The sequence below is a fragment of the Takifugu rubripes genome, chromosome 1 (assembly GCF_901000725.2).
Source record: "Takifugu rubripes chromosome 1, fTakRub1.2, whole genome shotgun sequence".
In the NCBI taxonomy this organism is placed as follows: Eukaryota; Metazoa; Chordata; class Actinopteri; order Tetraodontiformes; family Tetraodontidae; genus Takifugu; species Takifugu rubripes.
Genome location: NC_042285.1, coordinates 21116128 through 21140478, shown reverse-complemented (window position 1 = coordinate 21140478; position 24351 = coordinate 21116128). Strand labels below are relative to the sequence as shown.

The following is a 24351-nucleotide window of genomic DNA, read 5'->3' as shown; positions in this document are numbered from 1 at the left end:
CCAGAATGGCAAAACTGTAACCCTTAAGAACCTATAGACTTCATTATTTTCATGATTATTTCTCCCACATTTGAATTGTATGAATACATATACAGTGTTTAGTCAGTCACCAATTGTGCAAGTTCTCCCACTTAAAAAGATGAGAGAGGCCAGTAATTTTCATCATAAGTACACCTCAACTATGAGAGACAAAATGGGGGGAAAGAATCCAGGAAATCATATTGTAGGATTTTTAATGAATTAATTGGTAAATTCCTCAGTAAAATAAGTATTTGGTCACCTACAAACAAGCAAGATTTCTGGCTCTCACAGACCTGTAACTTCTTCTTTAAGAGGCTCCTCTGTCCTCCACTTGTTACCTGTATTAATGGCACCTGTTTGAACCTGTTTGTTTAACACTATGGCCAAGACCAAAGAGCTGTCAAAGGACACCAGAAACAAAATTGTAGACCTGCACCAGGCTGGGAAGACTGAATCTGCAATAGGTAAGCAGCTTGGTGTGAAGAAATCAACTGTGGGAGCAATTATTAGAAAATGGAAGACATACAAGACCACTGATAATCTCCCTCGATCTGGGGCTCCACGCAAGATCTCACCCCGTGGGGTCAAAATGATCACAAGAACGGTGAGCAAAAATCCCAGAACCACACGGGGGGGCCCTAGTGAATGACCTGCAGAGAGCTGGGACCAAAGTAACAAAGGCTACCATCAGTAACACACTACGCCGCCAGGGACTCAAATCCTGCAGTGCCAGACGTGTCCCCCTGCTTAAGCCAGTACATGTTCAGGCCCGTCTGAAGTTTGCTAGAGAGCATTCGGATGATCCAGAAGAGGATTGGGAGAATGTCATATGGTCAGATGAAACCAAAATAGAACTTTTTGGAAAAAACTCAACTTGTCGTGTTTGGAGGAGAAAGAATGCTGAGTTGCATCCAAAGAACACCATACCTACTGTGAAGCATGGGGGTGGAAACATCATGCTTTGGGGCTGTTTTTTCGGCAAAGGGACCAGGACAACTGATCCGTGTAAAGGAAAGAATGAATGGGGCCATGTATCGTGAGATTTTGAGTGAAAATCTCCTTCCATCAGCAAGGGCATTCCAAAACATCACTGCTCTAGAGGAGATCTGCATGGAGGAATGGGCCAAAATACCAGCAACAGTGTGTGAAAGCCTTGTGAAGACTTACAGAAAACGTTTGACCTCTGTCATTGCCAACAAAGGGTCTATAACAAAGTATTGAGATGAACTTTTGTTATTGACCAAATACTTATTTTCCACCATAATTTGCAAATAAATTCTTTAAAAATCAGACAATGTGATTTTCTGGATTTTTTTTTCTCATTTTGTCTCTCATAGTTGAAGTGTACCTATGATGAAAATTACAGGCCTCTCTCATCTTTTAAGTGGGAGAACTTGCACAATTGGTGACTGACTAAATACTTTTTTGCCCCACTGTAAGGCAGCTGATATAATAGCTAACACTTGTTAAATAAGGAGCCAAGCATCGGCCAGTTGGAAGTATTAATACTGTGACTGACCCATTAATAACTTCTCCAAACGTGTGATGTGAGTAGAATACTCCATACGTGTATTCCCAGCCTCATTAGGATGCCCCTTAAATAGAGTCTGAGCCATTCTTTTCCATTCCTGGGTGTTTTTCTCCCTCTGCTGGTAAAAGAAACAAACTTCAGCAAACACACGAATCTTTTTCTCTGATCAATATAAGCATCAGCCAGACCTGGAGGGGCTGCTTCTCAGTCAGATAAATTATTAGGTGGGGGGGTGAACATTTCACAAGAGTCATTTAAATCAGGGATCATCGTCAGGAAGAAAAAGGAACAGATGAGAACTGAAACACAGCTGGTCTGAGGAGAGCTGAGGACTCTCCAGCACTGAGGGGACCGTCTGTACAAATGTAGAGTCATAATCATGTCTTCATCGTGTAATTTATTGGGGATTTTTTTTTTTTTTTTTTTTAAAGCCAACCTGTGTAGATATCTTTAGGTGGAGTTCAGTGTGTTTGTGTTTTTAGCATTCCCCTGCTCCACTGCTGAGCTGTCCTCCAAAGATCAGGTCTCCTCAGGACCCACTGGAGGGATGAGGAGAAGCTGGAAGCCCTCCCTGGCCCGCAGGACCTGAGGGTCACGATGGAGCACCCAGACAGCAGGTGTCTCACATTCATCTACCTGTAGAAGGCGCTGTCGCCACAACCTCCCCCAGAATAGCACAGAATAGAATAGAATACTTCTATATTCTGCGATTGACTGGCGTCCAGTCCAGGGTGTACCCTGCCTCCGCCCATTGTGCTGGGATAGGCTCCAGTCCCCCCGCGACCCTCAGTGGAGGAACAAGCGGTAGAAAGTGAGTGAGTGAGTACTTCTATATTGTCATTGTTGAGAGACATTAAAAACTAGTTTAGCCGACCTTCACTATTGCATTATGGTTGCAAAGTAATCAAACACCACAGAACGCAATAAACAATGATAAAATATTAAAATTGCTACACTAAAATTAAGAAAAACAAAGGCAGACCTGTTGCACTATGGAACATCATATTCCATGAATTGAAAATACAGTGGGGACGGGGGCTTTGCATGAGGTATCTTCAAGTGTCAAAACTATAACATTCATACACTTTTTAATATATTTCACTCATCTGTGAAACAGGTTGGGCAGTGACTAAAACAGTCAGTTCATAAATACAGTACAAACACAGAATGTCTGTTCAGTGCACATTTACAGATATTTTCAATATTTTCTCTCTCTTTTTACTATCATAATAAAGCATTTACATTTTTTCCTACTTTACTCTTGACATTGCTCTAATGTAAGTATTTTTTTATGTTATACTTGGTAAAGCATATGAATTGATTGTGTCTGAATAGCGCTATATAAATACATTTGTCTTGCCGTGAAATTCAGTAATTTGTGTATATTTTCATTATCTTTCATGAACCCTAACCACTTTTCTGAGACATTTTTCACTCTCCCTTAAGGACCAGTGTCCTTTTTATCCCATCAACCAATCAAACGTCATCTACACATCACCTGATGATTGTCTCTTAAATTTAATGCATATGCACCCAAATGACATTTTTACGTATTCTTTTCATATTTTATGTATAAATTAGTGGATATTTGTACAAATTACTTCTTTCTGTTTTGCAGTTATGAAATGTGCACACATGAGAGTGGCATTTATTTACTCAAACAATGGACCAATAATCATAATCCTGAATTCAGTAATTTGATAGAAAATTACAATTCACGACTCACTACTATTATTTTAATTAAAAATAATAATCATCTCACATTAGTTGTGATAATATTTGTTGTAATTCTATTTTATTTTATCCTGGGTGTCCGGTCACGTGACGCAGAGTGCCTTGGCGGCGCATGCGCAGAGCGGCCTCTGCCAGCTCAGCTGACAACAGCGGCGCCTCCAGCAGACGCAGAAAGATGATGGCAGACTCGGAGAGTATCGAAGAAGTGGCCGTGATTGGAAACACCGATATCACTCCCACGGAGGCCGAGAACAACATCGTGAACACGGTGGTAATATTTGGTTTCCTCGTCCGCGATTCTCCAGTCACAAAGTTTCGTTTGATTTCGCGAAAACTTGGTCCAAACAGAACTACTCTGTTAGCAAGATCGAGTAAATGACTTCTAACTAGCCTTTGTAACGGAATAATGGTTTTTTTAAAAAAAATCAGAATCTACTGCTGAACGTGCTTAATAAGGCCTACATTTATAGTCAAGTCGCACGAAATATTATTAGCACTTTGACGTAAAGGGTTCGATTTCAAACTTGGAAGTTCTTCTGGTATTAGCCTGCCAGCTAGCCAGTCTCGAATGCATTGAATGTTTAACTAGTACTTCCTTCAGTCCAATGTCCATCAATACAGATTCTTTTAATCAGACACGAGTGTTCCTCATGGAGAAGTTATTTCTTTCATGTCTTGTGACCAGAGGACACTCCTGTCAAAGACTTCCCCAGCAGAGGTGGGGGGGGCAGCAGCAGCGTCCCAAACCCCCATGTTTTCTGTTGTTTGCTTTTCATTTTCCTGTTTTTGGCCACCCATTTATTTAGATTTTCCTGTGCGTAGATGGTGGAGAGAGGGACATCTCTATTGAAGAAAATGGAAATAAGTGTGGCGGAGGCTGAGAAAAGAACGGGAAAGAACACGGTCAACATGCAGGAAACCTACACTGTCTACCTCATCGAGACACGGTGGACAACTCCGCTTTTTGCCGTTTGACACTGCGCCATCGGTGTCGCTGTGACCACGGATAAATGCGCTAGTTATTTCATATTATCATTCCTGTTTTCAGGCCAGCTGAAAGTGTCTCGGAGGGGGGCACCCCTGCCACGCCAGACACCTTGTGGAGACGCTACAGTGAGTTTGAACTGCTCAGAACATACCTCCTGGTCACCTACCCTTACATCATCGTCCCTCCGCTACCGGAGAAAAGGGTAAGGAGCGCTCATATGGAAGGGAAAACACTCAGACATTTCATTTGCAGAAGTTTTGGTTGGTTGATATGATTGGAATCCTTTTGCAACCATCTGCTTCTGTCACTGCATAATCGTTGTTGCGCCTCTTGCAGGCAGAGTTTGTGTGGCACAAACTGTCTGCAGACAACCTGGACCCCGACTTTGTTGAGCGGCGGAGAGTCGGCCTGGAAAACTTCTTACTGCGCGTTGCATCACACCCTGTCCTCTCCAATGATAAAATCTTCTTCCTCTTTCTGACAGAGGTGAGCGCTCAAGATTATTCCACACAATGGCCTAATCCAGGTAAAATCACGACCGCTTGGAGGATTCTGCAGATTTTATCTGCTCTTTCTCAAGTGTGAGGAATCTGCTGTGAGGAACACTGCCCCCACACAAGGTTCCACTTTGAGTGTGGGAGGACAGTATTCCTCCTTGAGGACAAATGCTCACTCACCCTTGTTGAGCGTTAAGCAATATACACAGTAACAGTCAGCAAATGGCTGCTGGCAGTTTAGACCAGAAGATTTGAATGTATCTGTTTCCTCACAGGAAGCATCTCTATCAGCAAGAATCAGCAAGAGCTTCCCTCATTTATCTGTATAACCAGCTACTACCCGTCAGCAGATGCTTCACTCAGTCTGATGCTCATGCAGCTGTGACTGTCTGGATTAATAGTGATCTATAATCTGTATCAGATTTTGTGTTACACGCTGTAATCCTGCTTTTTTTTATCTCTGACTCATCAAGGAGAAGGGATGGAGAGAAGCAGTTTTGGAAACAGGTTTCCAAGACAAGGTATCCACTTTGCTCGGAGCTCACACATTCATCCGTCCTCTCATAATCAGAAATGCCTTCGGGTGCGATGATAATCTCAATCACAAACATGTTTGTGTTTCTCTGCTAGGTTGACTCTCGACTCAAGTCTCTAAATGCCACATTCCGAGTCAAGAACCCTGACAAGTATGTTCAAAACAGACAGACTAACAGTACTTCAACTGCGTTTTTGAGAGAATTTTAATATAATGAAGTAATTTGTGCTGTAAGACGATTTTGTCAGGTGGTGTGTTGCTCTTATTTAAGTTGTCTGCATTGATTAGGGGATGGTGTGAATGATGGGAAGATGAGCTTTTCACCGACGGCATCCCACAAACTGCGAGTTGACTTCATTTTTATTTCTCCATAGACGGTTCACAGACCTGAAACAGTACAGCGATGAACTCAACACCGTCATCTCTCAGCTGCTCCGAGCACGGGCGGTAGGTTTTCACACACACCGAACACACACAACCTGCATTTACCCGTTTTCTTATACGTGGCACCACTTTCCCTTCTAAATCTCTCAGAAACGTGTTTATTTTATCCTTGACAGCTGTTACAGCACAGCATCAAGCAGCTGTAATGTTCTGGTTTTCAAATTTTTACTCTTGATCCAAAAAGTCTAGACTGTAGAACTCTGTCGCTGAGTGCTGGTTTCTCTGTCTCTGTTCCAGAAAGTTGCAGACAGGCTGTATGGAGTCTATAAGGTCCATGGCAACTACGGCCGAGTCTTTAGGTAAGGTGTGAATGTTCTCTCCTGAGGGCTGAAGGAGAGTTGCATGAGTCAAGCCGTTATTAAAAAAAACAAAACAACAACAGACAGTTGGCATATTTGCTGATTCACAATCAATGTCAAACTCCTGTCACATCTGCCATCTCTAAGACTACATTTCCAGGCCTTAAACCTTTAATGTAGCTTATTCAGCCAGCTTGTGTAGCTCCTCCCTGATCTCCTCTGTCACCAGCGAGTGGAGCGCAATAGAGAAAGAGATGGGAGACGGACTGCAGAGCGCTGGACACCACATGGACACGTGAGTGTCATCCGCTCCAGCAGTAATGGGACAGTAATCTCACACCAGTCCACAAACGTGTACGTTTTCTCTCCCTGGATGCAACTTGCAGATATGCCGCATCAATAGATGACATTTTGGAGGAAGAGGAGCACTACGCAGACCAGCTGAAAGAATATTTCTTCTACACCGACGCCGTGAGGTAAGGAGTCGCGTGCGTTCAAACCAAGGTCAGAATGACGTCCAACATCAGCTGCATCAGGGAGGACTTGTGTCTGTGTGTACCATAAGGGCAGTGTGTAGGAAGCATGAGCTGATCCAGTACGAGTTGGAGTTGGCGGCGCAGGACCTGGCCTATAAAAAGCAGCAGAAAGAAGAGCTGGTCACCGGGGTAATGCTTCCATGAGAGGCACATCACACAATCAGTAATGAATCCATGTGTGAGTTGCTGTATCTGTGTGTGTTTGTGTGTGCGCACAGACTGTTCGCGTCTTTTCCCTGAAAGGGATGACGAGTAAACTGTTTGGTCAGGAGAGCCAGGAGCAGAGGGAGAGCAGGCTGACAGCCTTGGAGCAGAACATCCAGGAAGGAGAGGCAGCGCTGAAGCAGAAGAACGCAGAGTGCCGGTAAGATCAACAGGAAGTGAGGAGCTTCCAGGACGTTTCTCTGCATGATGATCGCAGAAATCACACCTTTTAGGACCTCAGGACTGGTCTCCATTCACTCAGAGTCCCAGGGTCTCATGTGAATTTAGAAGCAGGAGGGTGGGCAGCTGTCGCAGCGCTAGCTGATATTCTTACTCTCCTCCTGTGCCGGCTCCTCCTTTTTGTGGTGTGTCTACAGAGAGTTTGTTCAAACAGCCTGGGAGGACATCGAACGCTTCAAGGAGCAGAAAAACAAAGATCTGCATGAAGCACTCATCAGCTATGCCATCATGCAGATCAGCATGTGCAAAAAGGTATTTTGGCCTCCTGTCCTGGTTCTCTATGCTCCCACACTCTAAATGCTTCGTGGTTCAAGTCTTCATCCATCATCTTTTTCATTGTCTTCTTTTCCTCAGGGAATCCAGGTGTGGTCCAACGCCAAGGAGTGTTTCAACAAAATGTGAGGCAGTTTCCACGAAGCCCTCCTGCCATCATACAGCCATCATGGTCCATGAATTGGACTATACATAGAACCATCTTTTTATTCCTCTGTCACATGGGTATACGGGCACACGATTCCAGAGTAATTGGGTGGATCTGCATTATAAATCCAGCTGTGTGAGCTGCGAGATTCTGTCGGTGTGACGTCATGGTGCAGAAGATCCAAAGTCCCACTGCTCTTTCCTTGTTTGATGCCAACAGCTTGAGCAAAGGAAGGAGTGCTTAACACTTTATTTGCGTAGCTGCGTGTTGACTTTTCATCACGTGGCCTCATGCTACATTTCTGACTATTATATTTTAACAGGATGCCAAGAAGTGTCTCTAACAGCGCCAAACGGGTTTTTTTTGTCTAATTTGCCAACTGGCGCTACACTAAAGCGTTTTGACTTTGATAATGAGTCTCCTACTTACCCCAAAGGTCCTTACACCATCTGATTGTAGCACCTAAGCAGGCCCGAGAATTGTTGCCAGGAATCGGCTTCCCTGGCTTGAAATGGCTCAAAGTAATAAAAGTGGAGTTGGGTTATAGCTTAAAGGAACACAGACCCCATGAAGAAGCTACTAAATATCAACTTTACATTCACTTCATGCTGAAGCCAGCCTTTATGCTGCCGCCAGGCAGCCGACCAAAGTGCTAATGACCAAGTATAAGCAGTACAGACAGCAGATTTGTTCCTTTATTATGTTTTTTGAGGAAAAGCCTGGCTGTCGAGGCTTTTGCTTGACTGAAACACAGTGCCCAGCAAACCTGCTCATCTGCTTTAAGGCAACACACAAACATCTCAGTTCCAGGCTTCCTCTCAAGCTTTAGAGCCTTAATATGTACAGTGTGTAAGGTTTGTACAAGAGAGCAGGGACAAAAAAAACCCAGTTGGGATGTTCCTCCAGCTGTCAGTGTGCCTGGTCTGTTTCTGATATCATGTCACTGCACTAAATCAGCGAGTTCTCCCAATTCTGCTGATGGAAGATCATTAAATTTGCTGACCAAATATGTCCCCCGATTTCATAAAATGTACGTCTACGGCGCGGGTTACTTTAATTGTGGCCTTTTCAGAACTGCCAGTTAACTGGAATAATCACAACCTTTTCTTATAATGAATGTGCTAAATGATTCATTGATTTGTTAAGTGTTATTATTTTCCTTAAATGCAAATAAACCTTTTTTTGAACAAATTTAATCGTGTTTGTGTGTAAAATAATGTGCACCGGAGCCAAAATAAATTGTGATCATAATGTAACATTATTTGTTAAAGATGCGCGAAATTTATTCGTCCCCCCTCAAACGAGCAGATGTGTTAAAGACAGAATATCAACTAAAGCTCATCTTCAGGCGTCAAATAAGTCGAAATCATAATGTATGAAATGGCGCCGCCTGCCGAAAAAAACGGGTTTAACGAGTTTAAATGTAAAAAGGAAAATTCCCTTTTCATATTCACCATCTGCTGGCTTTGGATGAGGTCATGTGTGGTTTTCATAAATGGAAGCATATCATTAATTCAACATTGAGAAACAGAAATAAAGGGCATTTCAGATGTAAATCAGTTCAACCTTCACTGACAGCACATCTTATTCTTTAAAGAGACGAGTTTTGTGTGAGGCCACTGATAAAGAATGTTATATTAATTCAATCCCTTTGTGCGTATTGTTGAGTCACGAGACTGAAATATTGTTGAGACACTCGGATGAAATTATCTCCTCACGGTGTTTGTGGATAATTTGGGTTTTCTCACACAAAACGGGCGTTGTGGACGCCTCACCTCCCCCCCCCTGAAATGTGTTGGAAACGCCAAAGACACCGCTGAATATTCGCCAGCATTTGCCCCGCTGTCTGCCTGTCTGTCTGTCTGCCTGAGTGCCTGCCTGGATTTTGGAGACCCGCCCACCTTAATAAAGACTGGACCTTCTCTCTTCCAATCCAGACAAAAGGAGAGGACGGCTGATGCACGGCGCCGCGCACGGAGCCATTAGAACCTTGGAGACCCACGTCTTGGATCGCACCGGCGCACCGACGCACACGCCCTCCGCAGCCACCTGAGAGCCGCCGAGCCGGTTAATTGTCTTGTGTGAAGGCCGAGCTTGAGCCCCGGGTCATTCGAAGCCAGAACACCGCGTTCCCATGATGTCATACCTGTGGATTCTGCTATTAGGGAGCCTGCTGACCGCAAGCGTCCACGCACAAGGTAATCATTTAGTTCAATTCAGCGCAGATGTGCGCACTATCTATCTATCTATCTATCTATCTATCTATCTATCTATCTATCTATCTATCTATCTATCTATCTATCTATCTATCTATCTATCTATCTGTCTATCTGTCTGTCTGTCTGTCTGTCTGTCTGTCTGTCTGTCTGTCTGTCTGTCTGTCTGTCTATGTCTGTCTATCTGTCTGTCTGTCTGTCTGTCTGTCTGTCTGTCTGGTCTCTGGTTGTCACCTGTCTTTCTCTCAATCTGTCTCTCCTGTCCTCCTACCTGTCTGCCTGCTCCATCCACCCTGTCTCACTCCACTTCACCTTTATTCCCTCTCTCTTCTCTCTCCCACTGTCCTTCATCCCTCCACTCATCTCTTCAGACTCTTCCTCTGGCCCAAACATTTTCACATGAAAAATGTGTGTCACGTAATGTGGCCATATCTGTTCTGGACATGAGGTTTGGCCCACAGGGGTGTGGTGGACCGAACACAGGGGACACATGATCTCTGTCTTTCTCCCTTTTCATCTACATTTCCGTTCGTTGTAATTCCCATTTTTATTTATTTCTTTAATCCTCTTCAGGTTTTGTCCTCATCGTGTCCACTTCCTCGTCCCATGTGGGGCCTTTTCTTGTAACACATGAAAATGATGTCGAAATTTGTCTTTAAACACAAAGAAGAGGGAAAAGGGAGAGAAATCCACAAATCGTAAAAGCGTTAGAACAAGGTGAGAAGTTGGACGTGGTTGAAAGAGCGAGAGAGCCAGTCGGAGTAAGAGAGAGGCCTTTCATCATGATGAGGACATTTCAGTTCAACTGTTCCCTTAATTATGCAAACAAAAGCCCTGTTAAACATTCACAAAGGGTAACTCACCCTACCAGTTTATTTTTCTAATTAATAAAAAAGCGGAACTCCCCCCGCCCCCAACCAACACACACACACACACACACACACAATTAAACTTCTTCAGACTAATTTACCTGAAGTCGTTAGATTAAGGTTCAAGGTCACAAACCAGAGCTTATCTTAGAAGTCCAGGTGTGCACACACTCACACACACCCTTGTTCTTCTGTCTTTGTGAGGCCTTTCATAATTAGACATAATGTTTTCCCACCTCCTTGCCCTAAGCCTAACCATCTCATTCAACCCCCTGACCCTGACCCTGACCCTGACCCTGACCCTGACCCTGACCCTGACTGAGATCCAAATCTTACTTCAGCCTTGAAGCTGTCTCAACCATCAACTAGTCCTTTGAAGTTGTGAGGACCAGCCCAAATATCCTCACTTTAAAAGTAGAAGAAGTATTTTGGTACTCAATATGTAGCAACTACACACACACACACACACACAGAATTATGTTTCGATCAGTTATTTCATTACAATGGGCATGATTGCCATCAGGCACACACTGTGTCCTGAAAGTGCACAATAGAATTAATCTTGACTGAGCAATGTGTTGTGGAGATGCTAGTTCACTCGGTGCACACACACACACACACACACACACACGCACACACACACACACGCACACACACACAGTTACAGGGAAGTGTTCAGTTACAGGGAAGGGCTTGGCTGCCTGGACATGCATGAACACATTACTTCTCATTTACATGACCAAACCAGGTGACCTCACACAATCTCGTGCAGGGAACAAAAGGAAAAGTGAGCTCGCTCTCCACTTCTGTCACGCTCCAAACGTTCTGCCGTGCGGTCTGTCCAGTTCTCCCTTTCACAACTGCGGTGAATTTATTTCTCTGTTCTTATGCAACTTCCCTCGGCAAAAGAAGAACCGCACGTGTCGGCAGGGGCCGGGTTTAATTGCTTGATTTATTCTACTTCTGGGGGGAACTTTCAGCCGTGTCACCTCGTCAACTGCAGCCCTGAAGCTTTCGCCAAGTGATGAACATCACCTCCGCTGCATTTCCCCACTTACACGGCCATTTTGTTGCATTCAGCGTCTGTGTTATCCTGTTTTATGACCGCAGTGGTAACAGAAGTGTAATCCAGGCTTTATATTGGATTAATAAAGAGTAGAAAGCAGAATTGTAGGAATCATATTCATCCAAGTGCCTGGATTTGACTAATCTATCACATTTACCTTTGAAAATCGACTGGCTTTTTTCTTTAATCACATTGTGGTGATACCACCAAAGAATTCCAAGGCTTACTCCTGCGTAAAAGGCATCTAAGTGTTTTAAACGAACACAGTGTTGCCGTCAGTGTGACGGATTCCCACATGTGTAAACGAGTTTGACTTGAGAATTTTCCTCTGAGGGCTTTCACAGCCTCAACGGCGCACAGTTCGGAGCTGAAAAACATGTAGCCACGACAAACACAAAGTGACTCATCTTCCTCCAGGGAAAACAGCGACACACAAACAGTTTGGGAGTGAGGAAAGGGGTGTGAGCGATTTCAGAAAGGAAAGGAGTGTGTGCATGTCTGTGTGTGTGTGTGCAACAGTTTATCTTAGCCCCGGGTTAACACAAACCAGAACAGGGTGGAAGAGTGAGGCTGATGTGCCTCCATGTGCACGTTTACATGCGTTTGAACATCTGCCTGTTTGTATGTTTGAACTTTAAAATGTGGGGTGTTTTTTTTGTTTGTTTGTTTGTTTTATGAGGTTAGGTGGGTGTGTGAGACAGAGAGATAGAGAGAGAGAGAGAGAGAGAGTGTGTACGTGTAGCAGAGGAGGAAGTGGCAAGCTATACTGGAACAGAGTGTTCCACAGAATGGTGGGATGGGGGAGAGTTGCATCACCTGGCACATGGGCAACCACACACACACACACACACACGGGCACACACAGTGTTGAGATATAATAAACAAACGTATCGGATACCTATTAAATATTCAGGGTTTTCTGTGACGAACAAATGCGCCCGTTCGCAACCTGAAGGTTATTAACTCTTAAAATAATAAAATTCCATGGAACTCCATCCCCGTTGGCGTCGGTGACTAACGTGTGTTTATGACACGTCACCTGCACAGCTTGATTCTTCAGGAGGGGACGCCAACACTTGTTGGGCCCGCAGGGCGTTGGCGACTGATCAAATCGAGCTCTCCAAACAGCCTTTTTTCATCGGAAACTTGCAAACAAATTCAGTCATTATCCCGTCTCCTACTAAAATGCACCAGAGGAACCAGCGAGAGCGCCGTCGGGCCGGTGCTCGCTCTGCTGTTTCAGCTTCTCACATGCGGCGGGGGAATCTCTCAGCGCCGCCTCAAACACACAAACAGCGCGTTCGTCTCGCACAGGGAGTGACGCAGATGTGTGTTTTCTCATTAGTGCCGAGTTGCGATGTCAGCACTTGGGTCGGGGGCCTCATGTGATGTGGAAACGGGTCAGATCTGATGGAGCGCCGCGGCCGGAGCGCTAACACCAGGGCGTGGCCCCGCGTGCGTGGGATAGTTACGTGCCAGCTTCTGTTAGACACACAACAGCTTAACCACCAGTCAAACCTGGTTTTTAATGGATTTGGGCATGTTTGTAGTTACCAGCACCACATTAGTAGTGAACTGCTACTTGTTACCGTTCCAAACCGGAGCGCCTCTGCCTTTGTATTATTTACACAAAACAAAACACAAACAACACAAAACGCTGAACAGCCTCTTGGGGGTGCGGCGTGTCAAGTTCAGGAGAGGGATTTTGGTTTTTCTGACTTTCCCTCATTTTCCTTCCAGTGGAAGATGGGAAATGGTGAACAAAAGCTCTCGATTGTGTTGCAAACACGAGGGGCCATAATAACATGTGCTGGTTAACACCGAGACCCAGGCAGGCTGACTCAAACGAGTCAACGAGGACGAAAAAAACCTTTAAAGTGAAAACCGAAGCGCGCCTCTGAATCCGATTCAGCACATCTCAGTTCACAAGAAGATAAAAAGAAGTTGGTGTCAGCGCAGCTCTTCCGTGGTGGTGGTCCTCTTTGTTGAGCTGTAACACACACATCATAAATACTGACTCTTCTCCCACTGGAACAAGTTTTGGACACAGTAGAAGATTTATTTCTGCTACAACACCACAGTCAGATTTATGTGGGTGATTTATTCTCCGTCCCTCTATACTTGCATACGTTCCTGGTTTTATACATTTGAGTGCTGGTCACATTGTCTTTTACATCTGCTGCTGATTTTCATCTCACTGTGATCATTTATAATAATTTCTAATTATTTATAATAATCTGATATCATTTGGAATTTACAAAGTTCCTGCACGTTTGTGTTTAGATGACGCAGCACAAATGGAGGAGACAGCAGCTCCAGAGGTTCCGGCCACGGTAAATGCTCCAAATGCTGGAGAACCAGATGCAGACACTGAAGTTGGAGAGAAAACCGAGGTGAAGAAAGAACATTTTCAGTATTAGGTTGAGTTGCTTTTGTTGTTGTTGTTTGAAAAAGAGGTGTGTTAATTCAGTCGAGGTTGAAGCCACCGGGCTGTATGAGTGATATTTCTTTGTATTTGACACCTAAAAAGGTCCCCAGTGATGACCCCCATGAACCCTAAACATTTCTTTATCTGATTCCAGGAAGTAAAACCGGAGACTGAACCCAACGCTGACCCTGAATTAGAAGCTGATAAACCAAATGGAGATTTGGGTGTAGAGGACTCAGGAGCAGAGGTTCCTGCAGACACTGGAGCCGAGGTTCCTGCAGACACAGGAGCAGAGGTTCCTGCAGACACTGGTGCAGAGGTTCCTGCAGATACAGGAGCAGAGGTTCCTGCAGATACAGGAGCAGAGGTTCCTGTAGACACTGGAGTAGAAGTTCCTGTAGACACTGGAGTAGAGGTTCCTGCAGATACAGGAGCAGAGGTTCCTACAGACACAGGAGCAGAGGTTCCTGCTAGCACCGATACAGGAGCAGAGGTTCCTGCAGATACAGGAGCAGAGGTTCCTGCAGATACAGGAGCAGAGGTTCCTGCAGATACAGGATCAGAGGTTCCTGCAGATACAGGAGCAGAGGTTCCTGTAGACACTGGAGTAGAGGTTCCTGCAGACACTGGTGCAGAGGTTCCTGCAGATACAGGAGCAGAGGTTCCTGCAGATACAGGAGCAGAGGTTCCTGCAGACACTGGAGTAGAAGTTCCTGTAGACACTGGAGTAGAGGTTCCTGCAGACACTGGCGCAGAGGTTCCTGCAGACACAGGAGCAGAGGTTCCTGCTAGCGCAGACTCAGGAGCAGAGGTTCCTGTAGACACTAGTGCAGATGTCCCTGCAGACACAGGAGCAGAGGTTCCTGCTAGCACAGACACTGGAGCAGAGGTTCCTGCTGATGAAGACACAGATGCCACTAAATTACAAAAAGAATCAGGTAATTATTATTTATTCAATATCCCCTTTGAAAAACAATTTTAGTATTAATTCAAATAATATTTACAAAATTTTCCACTGCTCTGTTCCGCACTGGGGAAAATTAAAGAGTACAAAAAGTTTCAGAAAATAAATTGTTTGGTATAATCAACGAGGGGGCACCAGAGACCTCTTGATCTGCAGTCAAATGCTACCACTGAGCTACAGCCCCTTGTTAGCGCCCTGTTAGCGCCCTGTTACTGCCCTGTTAGCTCCCTGTTACTGCCCAGCAGTCTGATTGATCTCCCACTTTTCCGACAGACAGGAAAGAGGAAGCTGATGCAACAGGCCAGGACGGCGCACAAGCTGGGACGGAGGTTGGTGTCGCTACAGTGACCTCTGGCCTCATCAAATGCACCAACAGCAATTCTCATAAAAGTGCACATTACAGTTCTAACAGCGGCCAAACCGATCGTTTGACAGATCAAAGCCGACGAGGACGGCGTGTCAGCGCCGGATACTTCGGGATCAGACATTAAGGAGTCTGTGGAGCCAAAGAACACTGGAAGCGAAGTGATCGTACCAGAGATCGGAACGGGGGTCAATGCAGCCGTCCCTGCAGGTAAACCTGCTTCAGCCCATGTAGACCACATAAAGAGCCAGACCTCCACGGGGCTGGGCTCCATGCAGCTCTCCCCTCGAACTTTCGACCTTCTAGAATATGTTGAAAGCTATCACGTGATGGTGTGACATCATCTGACCCTGGGATCACCCGCAGAATTGTTATTGTTGTCATTCTGCGTCATCAGTCATTTTAAAATACACAGTCGTCCCGCTTTCTCGCGATATCCTCTCCCCTTCTTGCGACACCTCCCTGTTTTGAGATAAATGGAAGCCAGATGTGAGTTTCACCAGAAAACATAAATCTGCATCAAAAGTTCAGAGTTGGGATTTGGCTCCGTCCAGCAGCACCTCCCAGATTAGCGCTCGTTTAGTTTGAGGGGAGAAAATTGGTCCCCGGGGGATAACGTGGAGACGAACGTGCCCACAACTGTCATGAATGTTGGATAATATTCATTTCCTTTTGCGATCAGTTGTGCGTTCGCCTCCCCCTGTGAAACAACGGTCAAGAAGTGCGATCTCTGGTCTTCAACACCTCCTCCTCCTCCTCCGATTGTCTTAGACGAGGTCAAACTGTACCTACGTTCCGGAAAAATCTGCTCCTCAGCGTTGGTTTCTGTCAGGTGGGCGGGCGTGTCCTCCTGAAAGAGGAGCTTCGCCTCCTGGTCACCGACTTCGCCCAATTTCTTCCACAGATGTCGTGTAGAGGACGGGGGGAGTGACGGCCTGAACAGAGAACGCTCAGTGTGAAATTCATTATCACCGAGGGTGTTTTCCCTGAAAGAAAGAGTCACCTCTTAATTTCACCTCTGCCCTAAAACAATATCCTGGAACCCGGTCCTCGTCTCACTTCTCTGACCCCGGGGGCTAACGCGCGCAGGCACGCACGTTTTGTGTTTTCTTTCAATGAACATGGCCTGGAGTCAATCCCAAGGATTGTTTTTAAGATCAGCGTCACACCCTGCAGGTTGTGTTTCAGCTTCCTGATGGAGGAACCATCTGCAGGGCCGTCACGGGGGCCCGGAGCTGGTCTCAAACAGCTCGAAATGCAGCTGGGAAACGCCACTCTTGGGTGGGACACCGAGCTGGTGGTGGTGTGTGTGTGTGTGTGTGTGTGTGTGTGTGGAGGGGGGGGTCCTTTGATATTGTATATCTGTCACCAATTATCTGCAATTATTATTTTTTTCTACAGATGAAGGTTTCAACTTGGAAGATGCTTTAGCGGCAGGTGTGGACGACTCATCGCAGGCAGGAAAGAGCAGCAATCTGGAAACTGGAGGTTGGTGCAGACGTCTCTCAGGCACTGCTGAGGTTCTTCTGCTGGGCCTTTGCCCCAGAATAACAACCCCCCTCCCTCCCCCACGGCTCTCTGGGCAGAAAGTAATCAAATGAGCAGCATAAAGGTTCAGATATGAGTCATAATTAGGATTCTTTGAGGCGTGGTGCAACAGGTCCAAACCATCAAATGGATTTTATTAGGGCGGTCAGTGTGATAGATTGTGTTTTTGAATACACCTTTTTCCTTTAAATAAAGGTAGAACCGAGCCCTGGTATGTTCATGTGCAGAGTTTGGATTTTTCTGCTTTAGTGACCGTTTTGGGATTATTAAAGTCCATCTTTTCTCATTTTTGGTTCTTACCCTAGTACATGTGGTAAACATTTAGACAGCTTTCTTGTGTTTTCCTGTCAACACTCCTTTTTTTCCTAATTAGTCTTGATTGTTCGCTAATCCCCCCCCCCCCCCCCCCCCCCCCCCACATTCTTTGGGTTTTGCTGACTTTCTGCTTTGCCGTGTGTCCGTCGTTATGGTGCTGGGGTGCATCAGGGGCCATTAACTAAATGCTTAATGAGTCAAGCAGCAGAGACAAGGGAGTCTTCTCACGTATCAGCCACAGAATCAGATCAACCCTCCGACTGTTGTTTGCCTCCAGGTCCGACTGTATCCTGGATATATCCTGTTACCCACGTTTCCCAAACCACCTGCACGTCCTGTTGTTTAGACAGTTCATCCTGGCCTTCCAGAAAGGCGCAGTGTTATCCAGCCAATGAGGCTGTCGCTAAATTAGAGCCGTATCAGTCACTTGAAGCCTCTTCTGAGGGGTCTTTTTCCGCCCGTGAGTCCTAGTCTCCTGAACGTTGCCAGCATTTATCCTCTGATTTGCAGATGTGTTTGCATGACTTTGGCACAAATGAAGCCAAAGCTGAATCCCGTCCACAACCCTGAGTCAGATGGGTCGGTCTAATCATTTGACTCAAGAGAAAGCCGCTCCTCTTCACCCTCATTAGTGGATTTGTCAAGTCGGAGCAGGTAGAAATGAGATCCCAGGCATATGCCAACATGTTGGATCGAAGATGAGAAGGAGAGGGCTTTTTTCTCCCTTAAGCATTTAATCTCTTTGATATTATCTCCTGGGACAAATCTTTTAAGTGTCAAGTAAAAGCAGAAGTTCCAATCCTCTAAAAATGCAAGGCATGCACTCGTGGGGGGGGGTTCTTTTGCCTGACCTGCCCCCACAGTCCTGTCACAGTGCTTTATCTGCCCCATTTACTCATTTAACTAGAAATCCATCTTTTTTGTTTTTGCTTGTCTCCCCTCAGCACGTGCTGCTGGCGCCACAGGAGATGGTAAGAGATGTGTGCGTGTGTGCGTGTGTGTGCGTGTGCGTGTGTGTGTGTGCTTAGCGAAACCGTCTTCTACATGCAAATCCTTTGGCTTTTTCACCATTGTTTAAATGACCCAACGGTTGTGATAAAAAGGGACTGTTGAACGAGTTTGTAAATGTACTTATGTCCTCTGTTCTTCACAGCAGAGACGCCTGAAGGCAAGGGTGAGTCACCCCCCACCCCCACCCCCCCCATGCCTCACCCAAAACACACATGCAGCATAAGCACTCCTGCCTTACTCTTTCCCTGTGCAGCATATTCTTCTGGTTCCTGTCAGGTGACCTTTTTATGGCCTATAAATATGCGCACATCCACTCACGTGAAAGTAGCGACGTATCAGCATCGTCATCGCAAACGTTGGGGATGTTTATTTGGGAAAATTCATGCAAAGTGTGAGTTGCTGTGGAAAGTGTTGGTTCCCAGTGCTCCCAGCCACGCCTCTGGCGACCAGGGGGAAAGAGCTCCGGCCTTTAACTCCCCGGGCTGAAAACTGATTGGACCAGTTCCATCTATGGAGGCCTCATTGAAACACAGGACTGATGGGATCCAGCAACAGCAAGGTGCTGGTGGACGAAACAGCCCCATGAAGTCAGTCTAGATTTGGGTCTCAGTGAGGCCAAAGGTGGGAATTCAACCAGCGCAGGGAAGATGGGGGGAGGGGTGTCGATGCTTAACACAGGTAGGGTGAGACTGATGGTGATAATCAGCAAACACTGCGTCACACACTTGTTCGTGCACATCAACGCACATGTCACTACTCTTCCAACTAATTTCACTGATTCATTCAGTGATTCATTCACTTTATCCTTGAGTCACAGCAGCTGACTCATACCACACCTTCATTCCTTCCTTTCTTTCTTTCTTTCTTTCTTTCTTTCTTTCTTTCTTTCTTTCTTTCTTTCTTTCTTTCTTTCTTTCTTTCTTTCTTTCTTTCTTTTCTTTCTTTCTTCCTGACTTTCCTGACTTTCCTGACTTTCCTGACTTTCCTAACTTATGTAATTTACACAGCATGTAAAGAATTCTGTCGCCATCTCTCTTGACATGCACACATTAACAGATGGTATTTAGAGTCTGCTGTGACTCGGTACCAAAACTCCTCCGCTTCTTTGTGAAATAACAGCTGCCTTGTAGCTGCAGACAGATTTATAATGTTCAAATTATAGGCTTGAGAGGTGAAGTGGAACCTGCAAATGCCAGAGGTGTCTCTCTCTTTCTCACACACACACACACACACACACACACACACACACACACACGGCCACTTCCATCTTATCTACAACATCACACATTAGATTAACTCTCATGCTGCCGCTGGTGCTGACTGCTGTGATATAAGATGAGCGTTATTGATGCTCCTGTAATGGTCTGTTTGACAGAGGCCGGCTCTGGTCCGTTAGCGGGCGTCCTCACTGCAATCATCGTGGCGGCAATAGGAGCTGTCGCCGGATACTTCACCTACCAGCAGAAGAAACTGTGCTTTAAAAGCAGACAAGGTAATCCTCTCATCAGGGCTGAACGGCCCCTCGCCTCATTGAACAATGATTCACGTTTGACTGCCCTCTTCAGCACTTTAATCCGCCTTCCAGCATTTTAGTATCGCTCCGCTTTATGTGGGCCATATGTGAGACGGGCGTGGCCGTTTGTGTGTGCCTCTTAAAGGTCAGCGACCTCTCTTTGAGACGCGGCGTACTCGGCGTTGGCTTTCAGAATGTGTTGTCAATTACATGCGACTCACACGCATTCTGGATCCCAGCTCTGCCGAATCAGCAGAGTTTTCATTTACAGTCAACACGAGCAGAGGCTGCACGGCCCTGCAGTGTTGAGTAAGAGTCAGACAGACGGGTTATACACTCCCCCTCGGCTGTTGCAGCCTCGCCAGATGCCTTTTGCATGATTAGGGATCGGCGGTGGCTCCACCGATGGCAGCAGCAACCGAACACAGCGGCTTCAAACGCTCACCTGATCCAATCGCCTGATTGCCCCACCGGTTTGTGTTTTTAGAAGCAGATCCTGAAGCTGCGCGCAAGGCTGATCCAGCAGAGGCTCAGTCAGAGCCCCAGGGTATGGACACACACACGCACACACGCACACACGCACGCACACAAATCTTACGGCTAATTTATTTCCTTTATTTTGTTTTTTACAGTCCTTAGCAACCTGTTGAACTCATCTTAGACCAGCAGTGATCACATGACTGCCTGGACCGACGACGGCAAGCGGAGTGGCAATCTCACTGTTAGGTTCTATCTTCTGTAGAGCTGGAATACTGTGAGGCCCCAGAGGGCTGTATTTGTGTGTGTGTGTGTGTGTGTGTGTGTGTGTGTGCGTGTGTGCACGGATGTGTGTGTAAGTACAGTATGTGTCCTAAATGTGAGATTAATCATTAACTGTTCATAAAGATGGTGGACATGACATCCTCCCGTTGCTAAGGCTCAAATCATGTTGCTACACGGTGACACTGAGCTCTGCCCTCCACCTGAGGCAAAGCTGCCTCAGTAAACTAGCAGGAACCTCTGCTGTCAGTCACCCGAAGCCAAGACACAAATGCAAATATTCCGCACTCACAAGACACAGCAGAGCCGGATGATTCCACGTGTGCATGTCTGCTCATTTCTTCCATACGGACGCACTAGTCTGGATGTATTTTTAATTAGAAAGCAGAAAAATAAATGCGAGTGATTATTTAGACTTCAAAGGAATCAGTAATGATCGTAGTCTTGGGGCCTCATTCATCTCACTAGACAGGAGATGAATACAGCTGGCAGATGAGTCACTGACAGCTGGAGCAACTTTAGTGTTTGTGAAAGTTTATTAGATCAAGAGAAACAAAGATTCAACATTTATGACCTATGCTGAACAGAATGAATGGCCTGAGATGAGTGAGGGTACTGTTGGATAACCAACATTAGAAGAGCCGCACGCTGTTCCGCTTGATAATTCTCCCACACTGTGGCCACTGTTTGCATCACAGGCAGATATTTAGATTTAATCCAACATTCACCGTGTGTCTTGAGGGGCCTTGAGCACAGCTGAAGGGTGTGTCTTAAGGGGGAATCGGGCCGGATAACCTTGGCCCAGGATGACAGAGGCTGATTTAGACACTCACAATAAACTCCAACCACACATAAGTTTGAAACATTTCATCAGCCGTCGATGATGGCGCCTTTAAAGTGCGTCAGGTCCCGTTTTCCCCAAGGTGATCTGTGTCTGTGTGTCTGTAACAAACACGGTGGTTCTGCAGAGGTCAGCAGGGGTGGGGCTCAGTGTCCCGGGTTCACCGTCTGGTCAGTACCGAACAGGCTGCCCAGTGGGAGGATCATGTCATCCATCTTTATTTCTGCCAGCATCGTGTGAATTTGGGGGGAAAAAAACAACATTCTGATATGTGAAGCTTTTACAGTTTATAGAAAAATGATTAGTCACACTTTAAACAAGAGTTTTCTTCTTATTTTGAGTTACAATATTGAAAAGATGAAATCTGAGTTTCTTGATGGATAAAAAAAAAAGACATTATTTTGTTTTGTATGGATATTAGACACATTGATTATGAACCAGTCACAGACTGGTGTTCTGGAGACTTTTTTGTGCTTTGAGCCAAAATGAAAATCATCTTGAACTGTCAAAGAATATAGTATAGTTCTCTGCATTGGCGAGGAGGGGGCTCCGCTTCGTGTCGTGCCATAAAGGCCCGTTCTTCTCACTGTGTTTTGATTAGAAGGTGGGTCCAGGCTCAAACCCAACACAGGGTGTGTAGATATGTACTAGACGGTGTGTAAATGTGTGTGTCAGTCTAGTTGTGATGCAGTACTTTCTCCTCCAGTACCTTTTACTGGCACTGCCTGGCTTGACCAGACCACAGACGCAGAGGAAGGAGAGTTTAACGTGTAAAAAGAGAAAGTAGTAAATGAATGTATACTAGGCAAAACACTGACGAATGTATCCTCTTGATTCTAACTGTGGTGGTTCCAAAGTCTCACCTTGAACCATTGTTGTGTGTAACAGCTGCTCTGTAGGTGTTCATATTGCTCCAGCCTGAACTTTTTTTTTCTTTTTTTTCTTAAAATCACCGTTTTATAGCCTCCCATTATAACCCATCACACCGTCAGCAGTTTTACTCTCCTCATTGGTCTCTTTGGTTGAGCAAGTCAGTCACTGCCTGTGTTGTTATTCATCTCCTCATTTATTGTTCTCCCCCCCGCACAAATTCACATTATCTTTTGTCGCCTCGCAGCTTTTCTGCTCACCCCGCTCCTTTTAAACATTGAACCGGGGTTCCAGGCGTTGCGTAATGCTGCCGTTATGTAAACTGCGCTGCTTGTGCAGCGTCATTTAGCCACAATACGGGACAGAGACTGTTGTGAACAGCCTAGCCTGGAGATGAGAGATCCTGATAATCTGTGATGCCGCGTGTTGATTAATATTACTGGTCCAACCGTGGGTTGGACGTCGTGTCAAAGCTCTGTTCGAAGCACCAACCTGTGACTGACGGAACGACACCTGAGAGTTTGTGACGACATTTCCTGACATTTATTACAATTGCATGATTTTGTAATGCTCAGAATAGCGGTTTGAACAGTACAAGCTTTTACATCCAGCCACCGATGCCTTTAGTGTGGGAGCGACGGCTCTTCTTACCTGCTGTGCACACTTCAGATCTGATACTAAGGCGACAATAAAAAAAGCAAAAAATGGAATCACTCTTCTCAAGCCTTAGCATCCAATTGTTAAGGAAGGTTGTAAACAGGGTAAAACAAGGAATGTAACATTACAAACAGCTTTTCTGGGGCCTAAAGTGCACTTCCCCACGAACGCTGTGGCATCGATCACTGCGCTGACCAGTTCTGCCTTATGTTGCCTCTACGAAGTTCCAGGGATGAAAGAAAACAAACAACTTTTCGACCAGAAAGAAACGACGTGGCGGTGATTTCAATAACACAATCCGTATGGGGAAAAAAGCACTTTTCTATCCTGTATACATCTTGATTTATACACTTCATCTTCTGATTTAGACCAGCTACTCTTCCTTTTTTATTGAGACATTCTGTATTTTTGCTGGACGACGAGCTGTCTTCTTCAGGTCTGTCCGCTGGCGCTTGTGGTGTTCTTCTGGAACTTTGTAAATAATGTTTGAGGAGTGAATTAAAACATTTTGTTTTTTTGTGGGAGCTATCAGATTTCTTTTTCCTGCCTCTGGGTGTGTTTTTTAGGAGTGGGAGCTATTCTGTCAGGAGACGCGGGACTGTACACCTTGATGGTTTCCAGCCTTGTAAACGTACATAAAAGTCCACCTGGGTATTTCAGAGAAGTGTGGGAACCTGGTCAGGCTTTTACTGCCCAGCGTACAGTACACGTGTTTGGAACACATGTGCCTGTACTGTACTCGGCAATTGCTTCCACACCAACTGTAATCAATTAGACCCTGTGTATCCCAAAAGAATCGCTCACTTTTTTCACTGAAATTTAAAGAATCTCCAGGAATGGGCGTCTGCAAGCATAGTTTTTTTTTCTCCAGCAGTAATAGAAGCTAGACTGTAGGTTGATCACTAACTGTCCATTTTTCTTCACCTTTGCTGTTACTGTTTGCTGCTGTTTCCCAAACATCAAACACACCGCATGAGGGCAGAGGACGAAGAGCTGAAGGGAATAAAACAATAAAGGCATAAAGAGATCACTCACTGGATTTGTTGCTCACAAATGAGGGACAATGGAAATTGTTTATGCAAAGCAAACTCTGAATATAGATGAATAGTAATTTTTGGTGAGGCTGTCTGGATACAGATCATTAAGCAGGAGACTCAAAAAAGACTCAAACTCTTTAACCTTCCAAACTGGCACCAGTATTCATTTATGAATCTAGACACTATATAATGAACAAACCAACTCATATGTCGTTCCAGCCCTGAGAGAGAGAGGAAAAAGTTTTGACGTGCATCGTCTTTGCACTGTTATGAATCTTAAAACCACAAGAGGCCGCTGTTTGGCTCAGTTTAACGTAAGGCTTTGAGCTCACCGCAAATCACATAATAAACACAAGAATAAAGATGAAGATCCGCGCCTAAAGATGACAGAAAGAACAAAAGACAGCTATATTCATTGGTTTTTGAAGTATATTCAACGACAA

General features: G+C 45.4%; 2 protein-coding genes across 4 annotated transcripts; both read left to right on the top strand.

Annotated features, from left to right (window-relative positions):
* The first annotated feature begins 3400 nt into the window (after positions 1–3400).
* LOC101074551 (sorting nexin-4-like) lies at positions 3401–8641 on the top strand. Of its 2 annotated transcripts, none has more exons than XM_003961950.3 (14): positions 3401–3554; positions 4109–4233; positions 4335–4476; positions 4611–4760; positions 5245–5292; positions 5402–5457; positions 5681–5753; positions 5988–6049; positions 6279–6344; positions 6436–6525; positions 6615–6714; positions 6804–6949; positions 7167–7281; positions 7384–8641. In XM_003961950.3, exons 1-14 carry the CDS (start codon positions 3462–3464, stop codon positions 7429–7431), a joined length of 1314 nt encoding a protein of 437 aa, XP_003961999.2. In that variant the 5' UTR covers positions 3401–3461; the 3' UTR covers positions 7432–8641. The 2 variants fall into 2 exon arrangements, with proteins under 2 accessions (XP_003961999.2, XP_011609091.1); XM_011610789.2 differs by having other exon boundaries at positions 3412–3557.
* Positions 8642–9358: 717 nt separating this feature from the next.
* LOC105417382 (skin secretory protein xP2) lies at positions 9359–23397 on the top strand. Of its 2 annotated transcripts, XM_029846823.1 has the most exons (12): positions 9360–9648; positions 13885–13994; positions 14184–14372; positions 14523–14967; positions 15267–15322; positions 15429–15567; positions 16759–16845; positions 18165–18191; positions 18374–18394; positions 19607–19723; positions 20232–20291; positions 20377–23397. In XM_029846823.1, exons 1-12 carry the CDS (start codon positions 9585–9587, stop codon positions 20403–20405), a joined length of 1344 nt encoding a protein of 447 aa, XP_029702683.1. In that variant the 5' UTR covers positions 9360–9584; the 3' UTR covers positions 20406–23397. The 2 variants fall into 2 exon arrangements, with proteins under 2 accessions (XP_011609080.1, XP_029702683.1); XM_011610778.2 differs by having other exon boundaries at positions 9359–9648; positions 14184–14967.
* The last annotated feature ends 954 nt before the right edge of the window (positions 23398–24351 follow it).